We start from the raw sequence: 23,452 nt of genomic DNA on the forward strand, positions 1-23,452 counted from the left end.
GAGAGGTAGTTAGCTAACCAGGCCAAAGACCCTTCAGAGACACCAATACTCCTTAGCCGGCCCACAAGAATGGAATGGTCTACCGTATCAAAAGCTTTGGCCAAGTCCAATTGGCCAAGAAAAAATTGCGGCACAACATTGCTTAGAATCAAGGGCAATTGTGACATCATTTAGGACCTTTAAGGTTGCAGTGACACATCCATAACCTTAGAGTAAACCAGATTGCATACCAGAGAGAATAGTATAGACATCAAGAAAACTTGGCAATAATCAACTGACTGGCTTTTACCAAAAGTGTTGGAAACAGGTCAAAATAGAAATTGGCCTATAACAATTAGGATCAGCTTGATCTCCCCTTTAAATAAAGGACACACCGTGGCTGCCTTCCAAGTAAGGGGAATCTCCCCAGAAAGGAGAGACAGGTTAAAAAGGTCAGAGATAGGCTCAGCGATGATAGGGGCTGCAACCTTAAATCAAATCAAATCAAATTTATTTTATATAGCCCTTCGTACATCAGCTAATATCTCGAAGTGCTGTACAGAAACCCAGCCTAAAACCCCAAACAGCAAGCAATGCAGGTGTAGAAACACGGTGAAAGAAAGGATCTTAACCATAAGACCCAGATATTGTTTTGGGGTCAAGTTTAAGGAGCTCCTTTAGCACCTCAGACTCAGTGACTGCCTGCAGGGAGAAACTTTTTAGTGGGGCAGGAGAAAAAGAGGGAGGAGCATCAGGGCTAGTCACATTAGAAGGGCTGGGAGATGAGGAAATGTTGGACGGGCAAGGAGGCATGGCTGAGTCAAATAGGAATCCTGACTTAATGAAGTGGTGATTAAATCAATCAATCAAATTCATTTATAAAGCCCTTTTTACATCAGCCCATGTCACAAAGTGCTGTACAGAAACCCAGCCTAAAACCTCAAACAGCAAGCAATGCAGATGTAGAAGCACAGTGGCTAGGAAAAACTCCCTAGAAAGGCCAGAACTTAGGAAGAAACCTAGAGAGGAACCAGGCTCTGAGGGGTGGCCAGTCCTCTTCTGGCTGTGCCGGGTGGAGATTATAACAGAACATGGCCAAGATGTTCAAACGTTCATTGATGACCAGCAGGGTCAGATAATAATAATCAGTGGTTGTAGAGGGTGCAACAGGGACACACTGATATCTTTCTGACAGATAAGATCTAAACCAGGCCAGAACTTGTCCGTGTAGACCAGCCATGCGCTCCTTGTCAGTAACAACACCATCAACAACATTAAGGGACATGGGCAGCTGTGAGAAGGGTTTATTCTCCATTTTCCAGAACTTCTTAGGGTTAGACCCAGAGAGAGAACTGCTCCTTAAAATAACTAACTTTGGCCTTCCGGGTAGCCTGAGTGCACTTATTTCTCATTTGCCTGAACGAAAGCCATTCAGCCGAAGAATGTGTGTGCGGAGCCTTTCGCCAAATGGAATTCTTGAGGTGGCGTAACTCTGCCAGATCACAGTCGAACCTGGGGCTGAAACTGTTTTTAATTCTAATTTTCTTTATTGGGGTGTTTGTTAACAATACCACTGAAAATATCAAAAAAGAAGGTCCAACGACTTCCTGAGATGTGGATATTCTACACGCAACAGAATGGAAGGAAGCTCACAGCCTTCAGTCTCCCAGAAGAGGACCTAGGATGGGAATCAGCCAGCGGCCCGGGAAACTCAATCTGCAGAGACACAGCGTCCAGTGAGGACAGAGACTGGTCTCAACTATAGTCAACCAATCTCAACTAAACTTGTGCATTAGTTTTGTTTATGGTTGCATTTATTGTTAGTGGTTCCAAATAATACCAACCATGGGCCACATATGGTGAATTTATTGCAGTATTATTTTACTTATCTCAATTGGAGTAAAAATATATATTTTCATGATCGGCATGTCCTTGTGTTACATAATTCTAGATGGGATTTGATTGCTACATATACAAATGACTTATTTAATTAAAGTATTCTCTCTGTTTAAGCCCCCCCCAAAAACAATACAACCCATAATTCAAATATATATTTTTTTATTTTCAGCAAAAAATATACAATTCCAGTTTAGTTGTACACGGTGTGTTAAATACCTTTACAGTCATTGTCAGTAGAAAAAAAATATTGGATATTTATGACAAAATGTACACATCAAAATTGCACAAACATGTACACAGCATTTTGTGAATGACCAACAATGGTCTTAAAGTTGCACTATGCAGGTTGCTAAAATTCTAATAGTTCGCCTAATTTCAGTATGTGTGACAAAATAAGCTAGTATAGTGTAGAATCATTGTACAATCTAAACCGCTGTGAAATATATTTTCCAAAACTAAACATGTTGTCGTTTCAGCTGTTTGAAGATGGTGTACAAAACCAAACGTAAAAGACGAAAAACAAACTTAACGGGAAGCATAGAAATAGCGCACATAGAACAGATCTACCGCTTCTTAGACTTGCTTTCAAGTACAATGATAGAAATGTGAGTTATAGATCTATGTGAATTTGGTCTGGTTGCCCAAAAAGCTACATATTGCAACTTTAAAAAAGGTCCAATGCAGCCATTTTTTATCTCAATATCAAATAATTTCTGGGTAACAATTGAGTAGCTTACCAATTTGTAAGTCGCTCTGGATAAGAGCGTCTGCTAAATGACTTAAATGTAAATGTAAATGTAATTAAAATGGTGAAAAATTGTAATAAAAAATATCTTCTAAGCAAAGAGCAATTTCCCCGAGCAAGAATTTTGCTAGGACTGTCTGGGAGTGGTCAGAGTGAGGGCCCAATTGGACTAACCTAATGTAACCTGAAAACTAGCTGTTATTGGCAGAGGTTTGAAACTCTGTTATCGATCTATTAACTTATACCGCCTGATGATGTTGCCAGGCAGGGCAAAAACCCATCCCTTCAAAACAGGCTGAAATTTCAAGCAGTCTTTCCAAACAGCTCTTACGCTAAATGGGCATGATCATTTCACAGTATTATTCCAATCTCAGTCTGGAAATATATTTAAAACACAGGAAAATCACATTTAACTGCACTGGGCATTAAGACATTAAATAAAAAATAAAAAGTATTGTCTTCACATTTTTTGCTGAATATTTAATTCAAACAAGATCATGAAAAGAAATTGCACTGTATAAAATATTTAAAACCACAATTTAAAAAAGGTTTCACCACCTCCATCCCAAGTTATAAATCATATGACAATCAAATGCCTTTTACATGTGCAATTGACAGGGTCAATGTACTGCAAATATCCTTGTTCCAAACTAAACAATAAAATGCCATGGATTTGGGGGATTCTTACCACCTTTGCAAGATGATTATATGTCCACAGGTCAAACAACCCTGTTTATATTCCCTCAGACACAAACATAACTTTACTGCATAAACTTCATTGCTTGAACATAAACATGTTTCGACCCATCATTCTAGCATCGGGAGAGCAGTGAGCACATTGGGAGTCATGGACCAACCGGTGGAGCATTTGAAAGAAAATATCAAACAATGCATCAAGAGAAAAAGCAGGACTAAATCAAAATCGGGTTTGATTTTTCACCCAATGGAAATTGTAAAATTGACCATACAGTTTTCCGCAGTCCTGGTTTGATTGAATTCCAGTCTTAGTTCTATGATGGTAATTTAAACTGTGTTAAGGATTTTACCATTTACACTTACAATATTAGTGCAAAAGATGAGACAATTAATCAGCTTAAATTACAACTCTGGTACAGATATAATAATTCTGTAAGCATAATTGTGAAATGTATTCAGCTGGAATAATTGGAAAATTAATATTTTGTCTTGGAAAAAGTTACACAACTTAGATTCGGCCATTTTTATCATAATATTTAAAAGCTTTGGTCTTCCATACATGCTGCTTACTTGCCCGGACAAAACTAAACATTTTTGGAAAGGGAAACCAATGGAAGTAACCAACTTTGGATTCCCCAGCCAGTCCTAGCTACATTTCAGTTTGATAAGGAGAAAGAACATACAGTGTTACATGACTGGGCAACAAAGATGCTTCACAACTAAAGCATCAATGTGCAGCATCTCATACTAATGTGCCACATGAATCTCGTTGAATTTCCATACATTTTCTCCACAATGCATGGGAGAATGCCGTTGTTTGAGTCTAAACTATTTGATGATTCACTTGGCCAGTCAAAATCTACAACACATACGCTACAGGCTAGTAGTGTACTCAAATTAGTTCCATCAAACAACAAAAAGCTAGTTTTTTATGCTAATTTGATTTATATTAATTTCTGAAAGGGGTAGGATGAGTTTGACTGATGAAGGGTGTGATCATTGCATCATGCATATCATATCCCGCTTTGCCTTAAGGTGACAATGTTTTGCCCTAATAACTTTTTTTGTAGCAGACAAACACCTAAGGCTAAACAAGCACCCTACCTTGGAATTATTTCAGAGAAAAAGAGGGGAACAAAAAACACACACAAAGAATGGAACATAACTACACAGCAGGCAATGTAAGCAGTCTTTCTAAACAACATCCAGGTCTAAACTGAATTGCATTTGATATACAAACAACTCATTGGCTAAGCCAAGACAAAAAACTGAAAGAAAGCAAATGCTGAGTAAGTAGTCATAACGCTACAAAATCTAAACACACAACAAGAACAGGAAATCAATACTAATCAATGCTTGAATGTCCATTATAGATCTTGACAAACTATTGGGTCTGTTGATCATAACAACAAATTGGCATGTTGGAGACATGCCATGAACATAAAGAGGGTCTTTTCAGAGAAGCTGTTAACTTTTAAAGGCAGGAGAACACATAGTGAATAGCTGAAGAGACTAGCAAAAAACTAATATTACAAATACATTACTGTTGTAGAACTCCATCCATTAAGAGCCAGTGTCACCTCAGATTGCCTCTCTCTCTCCAACATCTGTCAGTCAGTCTGAGACAGTGTAGGAGGAGGACGACTGGAATAGGGCACCAGGCCAGACCGAGTCAGACCAGGCCGTATTTACTTCTGCTCTCATCCAGCAAGGCACTACGATTTTCATTCAAGTTTATCATTGCAAGTGCTTAATGCATCTAAACCCCCCCCCCCCCCCCCGGCAAACCAGTCTAGAGTCACTCCTGATGCGTTTGAGAAGCCAGCATGGTATGTCTACTGTCTCAGTGCTGCTGACCTCCATGTGTTTCATGATGAGGTCATTCCAGAGAGTGCTGGGGTTCATCCCAGAAGGCAGCGGGAGCCTCTGTTCAGGTGATGGGACAAAAAGAAACTGATGATAGTAGTCCTTACAGTTCCCTCTATGGACAAATCAATGGCATCAAATCACAGTCCTTCGAATAGATAAGAGTGCTGCTACTAAAGTATTATTCATTCAGATCTAAAACAAAATACACATCCTAAAAGATTAGGCTTTTCTTACCCCTCTTCATTTGGACAGATGTTGCGCAACTCCACTTTCGATCAACGCTATAGAGTGGAAACCAAGAAAAAGAAAACGCTAGCCAAGTGAGCATAACAAGAAAACAAAAACAAGAATCATCACAAGGTGCTTTTCAGAGTGGTTGGGTCTGGCTGGCTTCACAGTGTGTCAGTTTGGGCTTGGCTCAGCGGGAGTCAGAGGGGGGGCTGTCAGAGCAGGGGCGGCACATGAGGGGAATGGAGGGAAAATGACTGAGCAAGAGACACACCCACGCAGGGTGATGGAGATGGACGTATGGGCAGAGTCGTCTGGGAGAGGCACAGAGAAGCAGAAATGAGATGGACCACCGCCAGAATGACCGTGCTGTGACAGACCTAATCCCCCTGACGCAGGAAGACACCATCACCGCATCGAGAGACCAGTCTTTCAACCACAGAGAGAGCCTCTCAGGCGCCAACTCTTCTCCATCGCCCAATAACTGATGCATCTAGACTGGCTTGCCCATGCTAATGCTAGCCCCTGACCCCCCTTCACTTCCTTCCACCCTTGACCCCTTTAGAGTAACAACATCCCACTTCTGTCTTAGTGAAAGAACACAGTTCCAGAGTGAGTGGTATTCAGGTTCAGTGCTGACCCCTACAGGTGTCAGTTGCTATTGCGGTTGAACGTCTCCAGGATGGTGGTGTTAGTCTTCTCAAACACCCACTGCTGGCTGGGGACGCTGGGGTCACACGTGTTCATGAACACCTTCCTCTCTGTGGGGTTGCTGTCGATACAGCTGTTACTGATGGGGTGGTATAAACTTTTATCCTACAGAGATGGAGGGAGAGAAAAGAGGAGAGACATGGTAATGATATATTTAGTTACAGTACATTTAACTGAAAATATTTTCCAAAGAGGTCATTTAATATCAAAATATTGAATAGCCTGCATGGAAAACGAGGATTTTTTTTCTTTCTAACTGGCTTTAAGAGATACTTTGGGATTTTGGCAATGAGCCCTTTATTTATTCCCCAGAGTCAGATGAACTCGTGGATACAATGTTAATGTCTATGCTTCCAGTATGAAGGACGTTAGAGGTAGTGTCGCGAGCCAATGCTAACTTGCGTTAGCTCAATGACTGGAAGTCTATGGTAACAACTAGCACGCTAGCTGTTACCATAGACTTCCAGTCATTGCACCAACTCTAGTTAGCAATTGCGCAAACGACAGTTGGCAAACTTCCTTCAAACTACACGGAAAGACATACAAATGGTATCCACAAGTTCATCTGACTCAAGGGAAGTAGATAAAGGGCCTCATTGCCAAAATACCAAAGTATCCCTTTAAAAGCTGAATGTTATTTTACTTTTTTTTTTATCTAGGAAGAAACTGCCTTAGCAAGCAGCCTGTGGCATTTTATCACAAGGAAAAGGAAATACAAAGGATCAAAAATACATCTTGAAGACTGCTGCTTGGCTGGAGCAAAGAAGTGCATCACAACCAACTCACAAACTTGTCTTTTTCATACATGAAAAAATAATGTGTGTGTGTGAGAAAGAGAGACCTTACCTTCCTGTAGCGCCACAGCTGGTTACCCTTCAAGCCGTGGCAGTCGTACAGGGTGACAGGGCTGTTGTGGGAGATGGCATCGAAGCAGACCTTTTTAGTGTGCATGGGGCCCCCCACCCGGATGTCCTCCCGCCAGCCAAACGTGAACACCTGGACAGGGCAGAGACAACCTGGATCAGATCACCTCCAAAGATGGGCCTCCACCTCTCCTCTTGGAGCCAGTGTCATTCCTGGTCCTGGAGAACCACAGAGCAAGCTTTTGTTCTAGCCCAGTAATAACACCTGATTTAATTCATTATCAAAACTCCGAGGTGTGTTAGTAATAAGCTGGAACAAAAGCCTGCACAACCTGTGAGTCTTCAGAACCAGGGTTGAAGAGAACCTTCCTTGTTCGTAAAGGGTTCGTAAAGGGGCTCCTCTGCTGTTACATTCAAAAGGCCCTGACTTGGACTGCAGCCATGCTGTTTGTCATCCCAGCTTTGAATACAAATTGCAACCATGACAGAGATTAAACAACAACAGCTCTTTAAATGACTTTAATTATACTGTCAAAGCAGTGTCAGAGCAGGCAACCTAGAAAATAATAAGAAAACATCAACGTTTGGTTATGAGCTCTGCTAAAACATATTTTGGATAACAAGGGGAATAAATGGGGCTCCATTAGAACAGTAGCGATTATAAAGTTGTGTGTGTGTAAATTAGAGTATGCACCAGCTTGTGTGTGTGTGTGTGTGTGTGCCAGTGTGTGTGTGCACGTGTAGTGCTTATGAAGGCAGAGCGCTGTCTGTACACAGTACAAAATTAAGTTCTGTATGCAAAACTACAGGAAAACTAGCGCTTTTCACGGCAGACAGATGTCTGTATTCAGTGGTGTCTACTAAGCTCCACACCTGTCCATGGCTCCACCCGGCCTCACCCCGCCCCTTCAGACATGTCTCCAGGCGGACAGGCGACCCAGACGAAAAGTGTTTGCTCTCCATGCACATGCCACTGCCTGTGTTGCGCAGCTAGAACACACACAGGGTCAGACAAACAGGTTAACAGAGAAAGACAGAAATGAACAGACATCATTCAATACTAGTCAATACTATTAACCACTGTCTAGAGCTGTCTGGATCTCTCAGAACTCTCCTCTTTAGTGAAAAAGTGATTGATGATGAGTAATGACAAAGAGGATACTGTGGCAGGAGCATGGCCTTCTGATGGCTGAAGTGACAGTGACACCCGGCTGTCATAGTCCAGACAGTCTATCTGTCTTTCTTGCTCTCTTTCCAATCTAACCTTCTCTCCATATGTCGTCTCTCACTCTTAACTTTCTCTCCTTCTAGCTGTTGGCATGCCTCTCCGAAGACACTAATAGATGTGTTGTACCTCTCCCCAGGCGGCAGCAGGGGGCTCCACAGGTGGGTAGTGCTTGGGTAGGTCCCAGGCCACCTCTGTCATGAACCACTTGAAGCTCTTACAGTTGAGGCTGTTCCTCAGGTCCTTCTGCACTGTCATGTCTCCTGCTGACAGGTGCCTGTACTCTGGCCTCCGCTGGTAGATGTACTCTGCATATTCATCCATCCATACCTCGGCCACTCGCTTCAGGTTCTGTACAGAGACCAAGGGAGAACAGAAAAAGCACTGTTGCTCCACAATGTCTATAGGGGAGGGATGGATGCAGGGTACCAGTCCTTTGGGGCCTTGTTGACTGCTAGATGGCCTCGTATCTTATAATACATACAAGGACAGTCTGAGGAGAGGTTTCGTTTTACATAACCATTACCCTTCTAATAGAAGTGGATAAAACAAACTTACGACCAGCAGAGAGTAAAGCCAATGATAACTGCTATTAGGAATCCAGACAGTCACAGCCAGACTAAGGTTTGGATGGGAGTTACAGTTAGTGAGCACATCCTCCTGCTATAGGGCATACATATACCGAGCAGCACAGAAAGCACAGCTCTAAGCCAAACTCTGTTGGCTAACTCCTCTCCAGGTGAGGAGAAGTTCACTGGCACCATCTGCTTGCATGGCGGATGGGGGTTTGGGAGGGATGGGCGAGCTGGTTAATCAGCACACCTGGAAGAATGCCAGTGGCGATGAGGAGCTGTGTGGGAGGGGGTGTGGGTGCTGTGCCTCTGGGGTGGTGCTGATGGGGGGGGGGGCGGGGTCTAGAAGAGGCAGCTGCAGGGAAGTTTTGGGGGAGGCGAGAGCAAAAAGGCGACGTGTGCACAAAAAAGAAGCAGCGCCACAGGCCAGCAATAATTCATGCCTCCTCTGTGACTCTGAATTCCACCCTTTTCTCTGAGCTCCACTTCAAAAAGGAACACAGCGAAACCAGGATGATGCTGAACACACAGAGCTGTGCTTAATTGGCACTTTCTATTTTAGGTACAATATTCACCATTTTCATTCTTTCGGCACCATGTTACAGAAAATCTATCAATATGAATGCAGGTATTATGTATGCATTTGAACCAGGGTTTCCGTTAGGAAAATATGGTGCAGGACATTTGACCGGCAGCCTTTTCATTTGACATTTGAGATATTAACCAGACCCATATGCATTGGGTGCATAAATGACAGAAAATCACATTTAGATTGTTCTTATTAATCTTAACATGCAACTTGAGGACGCAACAGGCGTGCGTCCTTCTTACCAAATTCCGATGCGCACTTTGAAGATGTTAAAATAACTGTCCACATTTACTTTTCCTCAGCCAACAAGACGAGTAACGAACAGCAAAATCACTAGCCTATGTCAATCTAATATCCCCATTGTAGAAAAGTTACCTATTCTATTGGTCAGCTTGTCATTCTGTGCGAGAAATAAATAATCTGTATGCTGTGCCGATAAATAAAAAACTGGCACCAGCTAATTGTCCAGTAGAAGAAAAAAAATCCCATTGCAAAATAATGCTTTTTAGCCTATTCATTGATTAACATACCAGTCGATGTAAATACATTTGGCAGGCCACGCTTATTGGTCTATAGGTTAATTTGCATAACGTTGTGGAATTAAATTGGCGGTGATTTAACTTTAAAAAAGTATGCAAATTAACAAATAGGCAGATAAACATGGAGAGTCAAATGTATTGACATCAACTGTTATGTCCATAAATGAATAGGCTAAAATGCATTATTTTGTAATGGGATTTTTTTCTTCTTCTCCTGGACAATTAGCCGGTGGCAGTTTTATTTATTGGCTTTTCATTATTATTATTATTTTTGACCAAAAGCTGGCTATTACCGACTAATCAGAACCCCTGATTTGAACGATTGTAGACTGAACTGGAGGCCTTTTCTAAGAAAAGGTTCTTGTGTCTTTGTTGGTGCATCTTCTTTCTGAAGAAATACATTATTAACAACTGACCCCAATCCACAGTCATTAACATTTCTCCCTCATAGACAGAACAGACATTCTTCATCTGAGAGACTATTCCCCCACGCTGGATGAATACAAGCCAAAAAGTAAGCCAACGAACAGGCCAATAGGTTTCACTTACACAGCCGACCAAGCCAAAACAGGGTTTGGTCAGGGATCAGCATACATAATGGACGGTTTCAGCTGCATTCCAAAAGGTTTCGGAAGAATGTGAAAATATACTGAACAAAAATATAAAACGCAACATGTAGAGCGTTGGTCCCATGTTTCATCAGCTGGAGGGAAAAAAAATCCCTGAAATTTTCCGTAAGCAGAAAAAGCTTATTTCACTCAAATTTTGGGCACAAATTTGTTTACATCCCTGTTAGTGAACATTTCCCCTTTGCCAAGATAATCCATCCACCTGACAGGTGTGGCATATCAAGAAGCTGATTAAACAGCATGATCATTATGCAGGTGCACCTTTTGCTGGGGACAATAAAAAAAGGCCACTTTAAAATGTGTAGTTGTGTCACACAACACAATGCCACAGATGTCTCAAGTTTTGAGGGAGCATGCAATTGGCATGCGGACTGGAGGAATGTCCACCGAGCTGTTGCCAGAGAATTGAATGTTAATTTCTCGAACATAAACTGCATCCAACGTAATTTTAGAGAATTTGGCAGTAGATTCAAGCGGCCTCACAACCACAGACCACGTGTAACCACGCCAGCCCAGGACCTCCACATCCGGTTTCGTCACCTGCTGAGGAGTATTTCTGTCTGTAATAAAGCCCTTTTGTGGGGAAAAACTACTGATTGGCTGGGCTTGGCTCCCAAGTGAGTGGGCCTGGCTGCCAAGTGGGTGGGCCTATGCCCTCCAAGGCCCACCCATGGCTGCACCCCTGCCCAGTCCATAGATTAGGGCCTAATGATTTTTTCTCTCTCAATTGAACGATTTCCTTATATGAACTGTAACTCAGTAAAATTGTTGCATGTTGCATTTATATTTTTGTTCAGTGTAGTTCTCATTCAGTGCAGAAGCATCAAAAGATATCATAGAACTTGTTTTTCAAATCTAAAGATTCCGTACTTGCAGACCTCTTAAGCTTCTTTACAGTGCATTCCTAATCAAGGTCACTTATCTAGCCTTGTGCATTTTGGGGACAAAAAACGACAGGGGGCCATATCACAAGAACAAAGCACGACAGACACCTTGGTGGAGAAAAGCAGGGAAAAACAGAAAAGCTGAGCGTTTATTATTCTGAGTCTCGTTTTTTTCTGAATGCTCAAGCTGTTAAAACACAGCGCCAGACGAGGCATGAGCATGAGGAGGTTAAATCAGTTCACCACCAGAAAGAAGAGCACTTTCTTAAATCGTTCATACCCACTGCACTGCTGACTGTGGAACACACTCAACATTCACGTCAAACTCTCCTCACCTTCCCACAGCGGGACACCTATCGATTCAGTCACAGCATTCATGATGGGTGTGATGAGTGGGTGTGGGGCTGCAATATAAAGGTGTGTGTGTGTGTGTATCATTGAGGATCCAACTACTGCAGAGAAACTCAGCAGAGGAGATGAATGCTCTCTTTACTAGACAACTCGGAGAACAAATTCTGCAATAAATGTTCCATATACAAACCTGCCAACCTTGAAGAATCTATATGAGTACCACTTCAGCGCTGCGGCGGCACTCGCGGACCACACGACGGCACGTGACACCCACACCGATCAAATAATAGGCAAATGCTCATTTTTTTTGACCCAATAATGATTTTGTCAGAAGACTGGATCTGTAGGAATAATAGGCTATAGACCAGGGTGCCCCAACTGGCGGCCCTGTGGGTGGTTTTATTTGACCCCCCCAAGTTCCCTGAGAAAAATATTTTTTTTATTACATTTTTTTACGACAAAAAAAAGCACTTGTTGGACATAAGACCGTAAAAACAGCAGAAAATTATCTCCAGGTGATTTTAATTTAGGAAATCTGTTCAAGTATTCCGACACATAATAGAGAGACACGTGATCATATACAAACGTAAACAAGGTTAGAAATAATTATGTTTTAGTCAAATATTATATCTGTTTGGGATTCTTGCGGTCAATTTACATTCTACAAATTCTTTGTATTTATGTTCCGGCCCCCCGGCTGAAACTAGTTGATGATCCCTGCTATAGACGTTTATGGGTGCTTTTCAGTAACTAACTAGAAATAAGTTTAAATGTAAAATCAGGGTTCCCCCTATGATTTTCTGACACGGTGGTGCTTATGTAGGCCTAAGGTCAGGTAGGGGGCAGGTAGTTGAAGCATTTTGCATGTTTGAAAAACCTGTAACTGCCATTTCCTGACACCTCAAGTCTTAAATTATATCAAACAATGTAGCCAACACATTTGGCCTGAATTAATTTTGAGACGGTCTCAATGACTCCTTCACATTGTCCTAAGTTAAAATATGGGTAATGCTTATTATAATAGGTGTCTTTAATAGGTGTCTTTATGTGGATAGTCTTGTGAAAATGTGAACTGGCTTCTCAATTTTGCTTGGGAAAAATTCTGAATCATTCAATTACTGGATGCAATGTAGCAGTCTACTGTATTTGGAATATAAAACTGAATTAGGCCTAAATATATGAGCTTGTTTCAGATCTCCATACCTGATCTAGTTCATCAAATCTTCCTTCTCAGTTAGGTCTACAATGAATTTAATATGCCTTGTTGTCATTGGTGAACTGACTAGGCTATTATCACATCATTAGCAGCCTACTGTTGACATACAGTAATATAAGGAGGACAGATCAAATACTGATTAATTAAATCTAACATAACTTTCTGTGAAGGACGGTATTAGCGGAAAAGCTCTCACTTCTATCCACGCACAGCGCACACTGAACTACCGCAACACTGCACGCTTCCTTGCTAGTCAATGTGCTCGCAGATATCAAAGCATGTGCCAACCACTAAATAGGCTACACATATACACACACGTTCAGGAGCAGAGATGTTGTTGGTCAGGCTATTTAACGAGTGGGGGAAAAAATGCAAGAACCGGCAGAATCCTGCACATATTAGGGCAAGTGCACATAAAAGCAGGGCAGTAAGCTTAATAAAAAAAATCTAAAAAACTTGCCTCAACTTAGCAAAGTAGCAAGATTGATATCGTACCAGCGTACATGAACCTCAAATTGCGTGCATGGTACACAAAATGCATACAGGTTAGCAGGTCTGCATGATATACTGTAGTATGTTTTTCTTTGTAAATCCTTTTCTAGAGGAGAAAAGAGGAAAAGATGGGTCTAGGAACCAACACTCACCCTAGCCAGGCTGACCCCGCCGGGGACCTTGTAGGGAACGTACTTCCTGTAGATGTGACCCACCCTGGAGCACGGGATGTCCTCCATACGCCCGCCACACATCCACACCTGTGGAGAGAGACAGCGAGAGAGGGCGGAAGAGGTAGAAGGAGAGAGGTTTAACACAGCCAGCTGTGTGGGGGTCAGGGCATCACTGCAGTGTTAGTGTGTGTATCCTGTGTCAGTGTATGCCTGTGGTGTGCAGCTGTAAACAGTATGAGGACATGAGAGGCTGACAGGTACTAGGAAAGCAGGGAGGGAGAAAGAGAGTGGTTCCAGAGGGAGGGATGGAGGGATTAGAGAAAGACCAATATGGTCTTTCTCTAATCGATGACGATTTTTGGGGTCAAGGAGGTTGATGGCCAATATTTTAGGGCGATATTCAATATCATAATATTTCAAAAACAATACATTTCACTTCGTTTTTTTACCAATCTAAGTACATAACATAATGTTAATACTTTTATTTGAATTGTAAATATCTTGATAAACTGGGTAAATTAAGATGGCATAGGCCTACACACAATACAGGTGAATGAATATTCAATAGGAGTGTGTGTATGGATTGAGTGATTGAGCTTGTTTAGGCTGATCAGTGGAGTCTATGGTGCTACAGACGACAATCTGTTTTCCTTCCATTTGGGACTTACATTAGCCTACTGATCAACAACATTTGCATAGAAGCATCACTCCAGGATGTCACGCCTGTATGGAAGGACATATAGGCACTGCTGTTTGAGAATATAAAATAACATCTTTTCAATTCAAATAGCTCCAACGTAACATGATTTGTGATCGGGTAGAAATGTATATTTTTCCAGCTGTCAGGACGCATCCCTAAACAACTCAGGTGCCAGGACAAAATTCGAAACAACTCAATTGGCTAGTTTAGACATTTGCCAAGAAATGGGCGGGTTGTAACTTGATCCTACTGCTACGATTGGATAGAGAGAGGCTGTAACTCAGCTCCCTTTTACACATCTCCCTTCATCGCTCATATCACTTGGTGCCGTTTACTGTTACTATGAGAGCTAGCTCAACGGCGATGACATTTGCTACCAAGCCATAAATGTGCATAATATCTAACAAGGAGAAGGAGGGTAGGAAAAATGTGTTGGTCAAAGCCTATGGTAAAATGTTGTTTTTGTCGTTTAAAAATAATAATAATAATAATAATAATAAGGTAAGGTCTGTGTTAAACACAGGTTTAAAGATCTTACATGTTTTGCTCTATGAGATAATCTTCATCCGCCAACATCACTTTGTGAATTTTAAAACATTTATGTAATCCAAAAAAGCACAAAGGCTTTATAATTCATAAATGTCTTGTTAAACTGACTGATATGTCACAGAACAAAACGTATAAGATCTTCTAAGCCTGTTTTAACCTTAGACCCAATTTTCAACGGTTATCCCAAAACCCTATTCTTTCCCCATAGGAATGGCTGAACGAAACCTAGGTAACTAACTAATTTATGTTTTTTAGGATTACAAGCTGGCAAGCTTTATGGCCAACATTTATTTAGGCATTTTAAAACAGTTTCTCCTTTCCCTATTACGACAATCATCTAATCCGACTTGCAAGTGTGAATTTACGGATACGATTGCAGTTGGTCAGATCAGCACACCAGTAAATAGATAACGTTACATCGCAAGTCAGATTGCTCGTTCCCGAACATGGTGCATGTGCAAAATGATAACCAGCTAATGTTAGCTAGCTATGTTGGTTATTAGCTCCTATCTGATATCTTAGCACCATGTCTATCTAGCCAGCTAGATAGCATAGTAGCTAATATAGCTAGCAAACTAACACCGCAGATGAAAGGATTAGTTATCGTAATCTTTGCTAAAAGGTAACATAGCTATCTGCTTAGCTAGCTTGCTTATTGCATGCATGTTCGGACATGTCGACATAAGCTTTATTTATTAGTGAATTAACTAAACTAATATTTGCAACAGGAGTTTGATTTTGGTCACTGTGCCAATTCATCCATTAATACTTAATACTGCACATGTCTGTTGGAGAATGAGCTAGTTTGCTGCTGCTGATTTCCCCACCTAGACATTCCTTGGCATTGTTCAGTGCTCATGGCTCAGGCGGTGAGTGGCGGCTGGCATAGTAGCAGCTTTGCTGTGTAGAGGGACTATCGGCTAAGCCGATAGAGAAGGGCCGACAGCCGATAGACTAGAAAAGTCCAATATCAGCCTGATATATCGGCTCGGATGATTATCGGTTGTTCTCTAAGAGGGATGATGGATAAAGGTAGCAGGGAGGCACAATAGCTATACAGTGACATCACTACACAGAGAACAAGACTATTATAAATGCATCATGGGCCACTTTGGACAGACATATGGCTAAGACGGAAGGAAAACCTGACAGTAGAAGACAGCATGATGCTAAAGGCAGGCCTGAAATGTCACTGTGTGAATGTGACATACTTCAGGTTGACTCTTCTGGGTTAGGTGAAAGCTTTGAGCCATGGGCCAAAACAAGTCTACTGTGAACTTTGGCCTGAAAGGGACTAGATGTTGTCGGAGGCACCATCACGTGGCAGCTCCTCATTCTGATTTGTAATCCTCCATTTGTGTGTGCCTCAAAAGTATCCTCACTTAAAAAAACTCAAGGATCCGCCCCTTTAAAAAATAAAAGTTTAGCCTAAAATAACATACCCAAATCTAACTGCCTGTAGCTCAGGACCTGAAGCAAGGATATGCATATTATTGATACCATTTGAAATGAAACACTTTAAAGTTTGTGGAAATGTGAAATTAATGTAGGAGAATATAACACAGTAGATCTGGTAAAATATAATACAAAGAAAAAAACATGCATTTTTTTGTACCATCAACTTTGAAAGGCCATAATGTATTATTCCAGCCCAGGCACAATTTAGATTTTGGCCACTAGATGGCAGTAGTGTATGTGCAAAGTTTAAGATGGATCCAATGAACCATTGCATATCTGTTCAAGATGTTGTATCAAGACTGCCCAAATGTGCCTAATTGGTTTATTAACTAAGAAAGAAAGAAAATGGAGGACAAAAGACAAGGGTAGAGAAAGAGAAACACAAAAAGGAAGAGGGCATAACAGAGTAAAAGCGAGTGGAAGAGCAAGAAAGGGAGGAAATAGTTTTTGCTGACTAAGGTTCCTTGTTAGATGGGCTACTGCCGCATGAATGTTTAATGGCGTCTGGGGCTGGGCAGGTGAGCCCTGGCGTTCACGGAGAAGGCCAACAGAGCATTAAATATACATCACAACTTGTAGAGGCATGGAAGGAGGCATGCAAGTGTACACGTGCACACACACATCACACAGACGTGAGGCTCTGGAGGCCAGGCTGAGGAGGGGATACACCTACTGACTGACCCTGGAATGAGGTCACTGGTACGACTGTGGAGCCGTGGTTAACCCACAACGGGACATTTTGGCAGAGCGGCAATGAGGAGTTACTTTTTGCGTTGAAAAACTAGTTTTAATGACTCCAACCTAAGTGTATGTAAACTTCCGACTTCAACTCTACATAATTCAGAAGATCTGGCAAACAAAAACCCTGATGTAACTTAGAAAGATTCAAAATACAACTTACTAAGACATTCACTGGATGTGTTACCAAAGTATTATCTGACAGCAATGAAGAGAATATTCTCTAGTCTCTGCCATGGTTTTATTATCCGCTTCTCTCTGAATTCCAACAGTTGAGACAGCATTACATTGGTAAAAGGCTACAGAATTATCTAAATGAAGGGCTGCTTCTAACATTCTGGACTCCTATACCCAGACCAGGGCTGAGACCTGTCAAGGGTCCAGACTGCAAATCAACCTCTAATTTGATGAGAGGATGGGTTGAGCTGCACCCTCCCCAAACTTTACCTAGGTTTTCATGTTCTAATGCAGTATTTAGCCAAGCAGAGGAGTGCCACTTCAACTTTCTGCTGACTTTTACGAACACTGGCAGTATCAGTGAGCTGAATATAAGTGAGTCTGTAAGAGCCTTATGGTTTTAAAACCACAATTTAATTATTTTGATGAGCTTTCCAAAAAACTTTAGCTCCAAAGAGGAAAGGGAGGGCCGGAGTTGGGAGACAGTGGAGACTAGTGCTTTACATGCAGCGAGAGTCCGCATAATAAATGGATATCCTATGGAATAATTCATAGTGAGGCAGAACTCTAAAGCATAATCTAATATGGTTTCTGAGTATGATGGATGTAGGAGTTCTCCGAGCAGCAGAGCGGATTTGAACCAGAATGATTGAAACATGAGGTGAAATCTGAATACCAACTTCCACCATTGCCTTAAAGCTAGTTAGTTAATGGGCTTCTGATAAAAACTTGGCAGCGGTGGCTTCAGCTTGTTGATGGTGTGACGGTTCTTCAATCGGGGTGTGCAAACCTTTGTTCCAGCCCAGCACTGACATACCTGACTCAGCGGTTAGAGCATTGGGCAAGCAACTGAAAGGTCACTGATTGGAATACCCGAGCCGACAAGGTGAAAAATGTGTCGATGTGCCCTTGAGCAAGGCACTTAACCCTAATACGCTCCAGGGGTGCTGTAGTACTGTGGCTGACCCTGTAAAACAACACATTTCACTGCACCTATCGGGCAAATTATTATCAGGCCCTTTATTATGAAGTGTTACAGTAGTACTGGGCTGGAACAAAAGCCTGAACCCCCTGTGTATCTCCAGGACTAAAGATCAAAGAACACTGCTGTAAGTCAATAAGGGCATCTTCCCAAAAAGAACTTTGCCATCTTAGTGTCCATTGTCATTGTGGCGTTTTACCTTGAAAGAGATTTCGTACTGCTCTCCTCCCCAGATCTCCAGTCCCGTGTCATATCCTCCCAACTCCCAGAACCACTTCCTGTCCACGGCAAAGAGTCCGCCAGCCATCACAGGAGACCTGATGGACAAAAGGGGGGGGAATGTGTAAGACAACACCAATACATGTCACACTCATACCCCAACATGATGACATTGTCCCTCAATCAATCACTGGCTTCAGACCAGCCAAAAGGACAGGAAGATATTCATTCTCATGAAGGATAAATCAAAAACATGTAAGTCAGTGTGGAAAGGTGTCTGCTATGGCAGGCCTGCGGTTTATAACCGTCTTTAAATCAAATCAAATCAAATCAAATTTTATTAGTCACATACACATGGTTAGCAGATGTTAATGCGAGTGTAGCGAAATGCTTGTGCTTCTAGTTCCGACAATGCAGTAATAACCAACAAGTAATCTAACCTAACAATTCCACAACTACTACCTTATACACACACACAAGTGTAAAGGGATGAAGAATATGTACATAAAGATATATGAATGAGTGGTGGTACAGAACGGCATGGCAAGATGCAGTAGATGGTATAGAGTACGGTATATACATATGAGATGAGTACTGTAGGGTATGTAAACATAAAGTGGCATAGTTTAAAGTGGCTAGTGGTACATGTATTACATAAAGATGGCAAGATGCAGTAGATGATATAGAGTACAGTATATACATATGAGATGGGTAATGTAGGGTATGTAAACATTATATTAAGTGGCATTGTTTAAAGTGGCTAGTGGTACATTTTTACATAATTTCCATCAATTCCCATTTTTAAAGTGGCTGGAGTTGAGTCAGTATGTTGGCAGCGGCCGCTAAATGTTAGTGGTGGCTGTTTAACAGTCTGATGGCCTTGAGATAGAAGCTGTTTTTCAGTCTCTCGGTCCCTGCTTTGATGCACCTGTACTGACCTCGCCTTCTGGATGATAGCGGGGTGAACAGGCAGTGGCTTGGGTGGTTGTTGTCCTTGATGATCTTTATGGCCTTCCTGTGACATCGGGTGGTGTAGGTGTCCTGGAGGGCAGGTAGTTTGCCCCCGGTGATGCGTTCTGCAGACCTCACTACCCTCTGGAGAGCCTTACGGTTGTGGGCGGAGCAGTTGCCGTACCAGGCGGTGATACAGCCCGACAGGATGCTCTCGATTGTGCATCTGTAGAAGTTTGTGAGTGCTTTTGGTGACAAGCCGAATTTCTTCAGCCTCCTGAGGTTGAAGAGGCGCTGCTGCGCCTTCTTCACAACGCTGTCTGTGTGGGTGGACCAATTCAGTTTGTCCGTGATGTGTACACCGAGGAACTTAAAACTTTCCACCTTCTCCACTACTGACCCGTCGATGTGGATAGGGGGGTGCTCCCTCTGCTGTTTCCTGAAGTCCACAATCATCTCCTTTGTTTTGTTGACGTTGAGTGTGAGGTTATTTTCCTGACACCACACTCCGAGGGCCCTCACCTCCTCCCTGTAGGCCGTCTCGTCGTTGTTGGTAATCAAGCCTACCACTGTAGTGTCATCCGCAAACTTGATGATTGAGTTGGAGGCGTGCATGGCCACGCAGTCGTGGGTGAACAGGGAGTACAGGAGAGGGCTCAGAACGCACCCTTGTGGGGCCCCAGTGTTGAGGATCAGCGGGGTGGAGATGTTGTTACCTACCCTCACCACCTGGGGGCGGCCCGTCAGGAAGTCCAGGACCCAGTTGCACAGGGCGGGGTCGAGACCCAGGGTCTCGAGCTTGATGACGAGTTTGGAGGGTACTATGGTGTTAAATGCTGAGCTGTAATCGATGAACAGCATTCTCACATGGGTATTCCTCTTGTCCAGATGGGTTAGGGCAGTGTGCAGTGTGGTTGCGATTGCGTCGTCTGTGGACCTATTGGGTCGGTAAGCAAATTGGAGTGGGTCTAGGGTGTCCGGTAGGGTGGAGGTGATATGGTCCTTGACTAGTCTCTCAAAGCACTTCATGATGACGGAAGTGAGTGCTACGGGGCGGTAGTCGTTTAGCTCAGTTACCTTAGCTTTCTTGGGAACAGGAACAATGGTGGCCCTCTTGAAGCATGTGGGAACAGCAGACTGGGATAAGGATTGATTGAATATGTCCGTAAACACACCAGCCAGCTGGTCTGCGCATGCTCTGAGGACGCGGCTGGGAATGCCGTCTGGGCCTGCAGCCTTGCGAGGGTTAACACGTTTAAATGTTTTACTCACCTCGGCTGCAGTGAAGGAGAGCCCGCAGGTTTTGGTAGGGGGCCGTGTCAGTGGCACTGTATTGTCCTCAAAGCGGGCAAAAAAGTTGTTTAGCCTGTCTGGGAGCAAGACATCCTGGTCCGCGACGGGGCTGGTTTTCTTTTTGTAATCCGTGATTGACTGTAGACCCTGCCACATACCTCTTGTGTCTGAGCTGTTGAATTGCGACTCGATTTTGTCTCTGTACTGGGACTTAGCCTGTTTGATTGCCTTGCGGAGAGAATAGCTACACTGTTTGTATTCGGTCATGCTTCCGGTCACCTTGCCCTGGTTAAAAGCAGTGGTTCGCGCTTTCAGTTTCACGCGAATGCTTATAGACTGTTTGTGCGAGTTGAAGGCTTTATTACTCAACCAGACTCATCAATTTGGGAGTTAACTGCAGGCTTACACGGGGGTTCTCTGAACACAGAAACAATTAAACCATCAACGCCACGGCCATGTAGCCATGAAATGCTTTGAAAGGCTGGTCATGGCTCACAACACCATTATCCCAGAAACCCTAGATCCACTCCAATTTGCATACCGCACCAACAGATCCACAGATGATGCAATCTCAAATTGCACTCCACACCTGGACAAAAGGAACACCTATGTGAGAATGCTATTCATTGACTACAGCTCAGCGTTCAACACCATAGTACCTTCAAAGCTCATCACTAAGCTAAGCACCCTGGGACTAAAACACCTCCCTCTGCAACCAGATCCTGGACTTCCTGACGGGCTGCCCCCAGGTGGTAAGGGTAGTTAACAACACATCCGCCATGCTGATCCTCAACACGGGGCCCTCTCAGGGGTGAATGCTCAGTCCCCTCCTGTAACCTCTGTTCACTCACTCATCTCCAACACCATCATTAAGTTTGCTGATGACACAACAGTGGTAGACCTGATCACTGACAACAATGAGACAACCTATAGGGACGAGGTCAGAGACCTGACCGTGTGGTGCCAGGATAACAACCTCTCCCTCAACGTGATTAAGACAAAGGAGATGATTGTGGACTAAAGGAAAAGGAGGACCAAGCACGCCCACATTCTCATCGACGGGGCTGTAGTGGAGCAGGTTGAGAGTTTCCTTGGCGTCCACATCACTAACAAACTAACATGGTCCAAGCACACCACACCAAGACAGTTGTGAAGAGGACACAACAAAACGTATTCCCCCTCAGGAGACTGAAAAGATTTGGCAAGGGTCCATGGGTCCAAAGACTCCAGCCACCCTAGTCATAGACTGTTCTCTCTGCTACCGGACGGCAAGTGGTACCGGAGCGCCAAGTCTAGGTCCAAGAGGCTTCTAAACAGCTTCTACCCCCAAGCCATAAGACTCCTGAACTGCTAATCAAATGGCTACCCAGACTATTTGCACCCCCCCCCACACTGCTGCTACTCTGTTATTATCTATGCATAGTCACTTTAATAACTACCTACATGTACATATTACCTCAACACCGGTGCCCCCGCACATTGACTCTGTACCGGTACCCCTTGTATATAGCCCCGCTATTGTTATTTACTGCTGCTCTTTAATTATTTGTTATTTTTTATCTCTTACTTTTTTGGGGGGGTATTTTCTTAAAACTGCATTGTTGGTTATTAAGGGCTTGTAAGTAAGAATTTTACTGTGAGGTCTACACCTGTTGTATTTGGCGCATGGGACAAATAAAATTTGATTTGAAATCTTGTTGAGAATCCCAAGGAAAAACATACTCATGTCAAAACTTGTGTGTGTGTGTCAGAGGTCAGGCGTGTGTCAGAGATGCATAGTTTGGTAAGTTTTCGTTATGTGTGTATTCAACTGGGGCCAAAATGGTAGTAATCATTTGCCCCTCCGTGATTTGATGTGCTGTCACTCTCATGACATTCAAACTTATCTGATGGGGTTCTAATAAATCAGTTGCAGAGGGGTAATTATGAACGTAGTGTGTTAATTGACGAACCAGGCAGGCAGGATTTGTTCAGAATTTGGGGGGGACCCTGAATGGCATCCTTATTACTGGAGACGTGTCCCTGACTGGAAGGTCTGTCAGAGGGAGACAATGAGACTATTAAACAGGTAGGCTACAGTCTCCACATAGACACTACAGGCTGTCATGGCAACTAGCGGCCCCCTTCAACTCTAAATTGGAGGCAGAGATGAACCCTCTCTGGATGGATATTGGAGGGGAGAAAGAAGTTAGATGTTCGAGTGACTCGTAAGAAAGCCGGGCAGGAAGATGTCTGGGTCCTAAACTTCTCCGTTAGAATGATCAATTAAGGAAACAGGGCAGACAGTGGAAGGCTGGGAGCTCAGAGCACTCCGGTGCTTCCCAATCTTCATGAAAAGTATCTAGGACGGCAAAAGCCAAGTTCCTTATTTTTTTCCTTATTTTTTTCCCCCAAGGGTAAGTGGTTTGAGTCTGGAAGTGATGGGGGGGGGGGGGATCGATAGTTACATATCGCAATACTATTTTGCAAGATATTATATTGAAACTTTGACTCCAAGTAACGATCGGGGGGAGAAAAAAAAATAATTCTGCTAGGTAGCGTTAGCTAGAGCTAGTCGGCTGTATCGGCGCCAAAACTCTGGTAATGTTCATCCTATAGCTTGTTCTCCATCTTTTTAAATAGCGAGCCAACATGTTTTAGACTTTAATTTCTATGACTGATCAAAACAAATTTTCTCATGCTCTCCCTTGTCTCTCTGCAGCAGACATATAGTGAGCAATATGTT

The 23,452-nt window shown here is 42.9% G+C and overlaps 1 protein-coding gene across 5 annotated transcripts in view; it reads right to left on the reverse strand.

Moving 5' to 3' along the window:
• Window positions 1-2,020: 2,020 nt before the first annotated feature.
• LOC139537473 (polypeptide N-acetylgalactosaminyltransferase 10-like) overlaps window positions 2,021-23,452 on the reverse strand; it is a 95,639-nt gene continuing 74,207 nt past the window's right edge. Inside the window, exons 7-14 of one of the 5 annotated variants that reach the window (XR_011667547.1) lie at window positions 18,464-18,581; window positions 13,640-13,747; window positions 8,345-8,566; window positions 7,864-7,980; window positions 6,974-7,123; window positions 6,057-6,232; window positions 5,423-5,469; window positions 2,021-5,245 (exon numbers count right to left, since the gene is read on the reverse strand). Coding sequence is in view for 3 of the 5 variants with exons in the window: in XM_071338823.1 (XP_071194924.1) it covers window positions 6,068-6,232; window positions 6,974-7,123; window positions 7,864-7,980; window positions 8,345-8,566; window positions 13,640-13,747; window positions 18,464-18,581 (880 nt within the window). In the remaining 2 variants the exon portion in view is untranslated. Of the gene's footprint in view, window positions 6,233-6,973; window positions 7,124-7,863; window positions 7,981-8,344; window positions 8,567-13,639; window positions 13,748-18,463; window positions 18,582-23,452 lie in introns of all 5 variants that reach the window. The other 4 variants (XR_011667546.1, XM_071338823.1, XM_071338822.1 and 1 more) reach the window with 4 other exon arrangements.

Source organism: Salvelinus alpinus, chromosome 13 (assembly GCF_045679555.1).
Source record: "Salvelinus alpinus chromosome 13, SLU_Salpinus.1, whole genome shotgun sequence".
Taxonomy (NCBI): domain Eukaryota; kingdom Metazoa; phylum Chordata; class Actinopteri; order Salmoniformes; family Salmonidae; genus Salvelinus; species Salvelinus alpinus.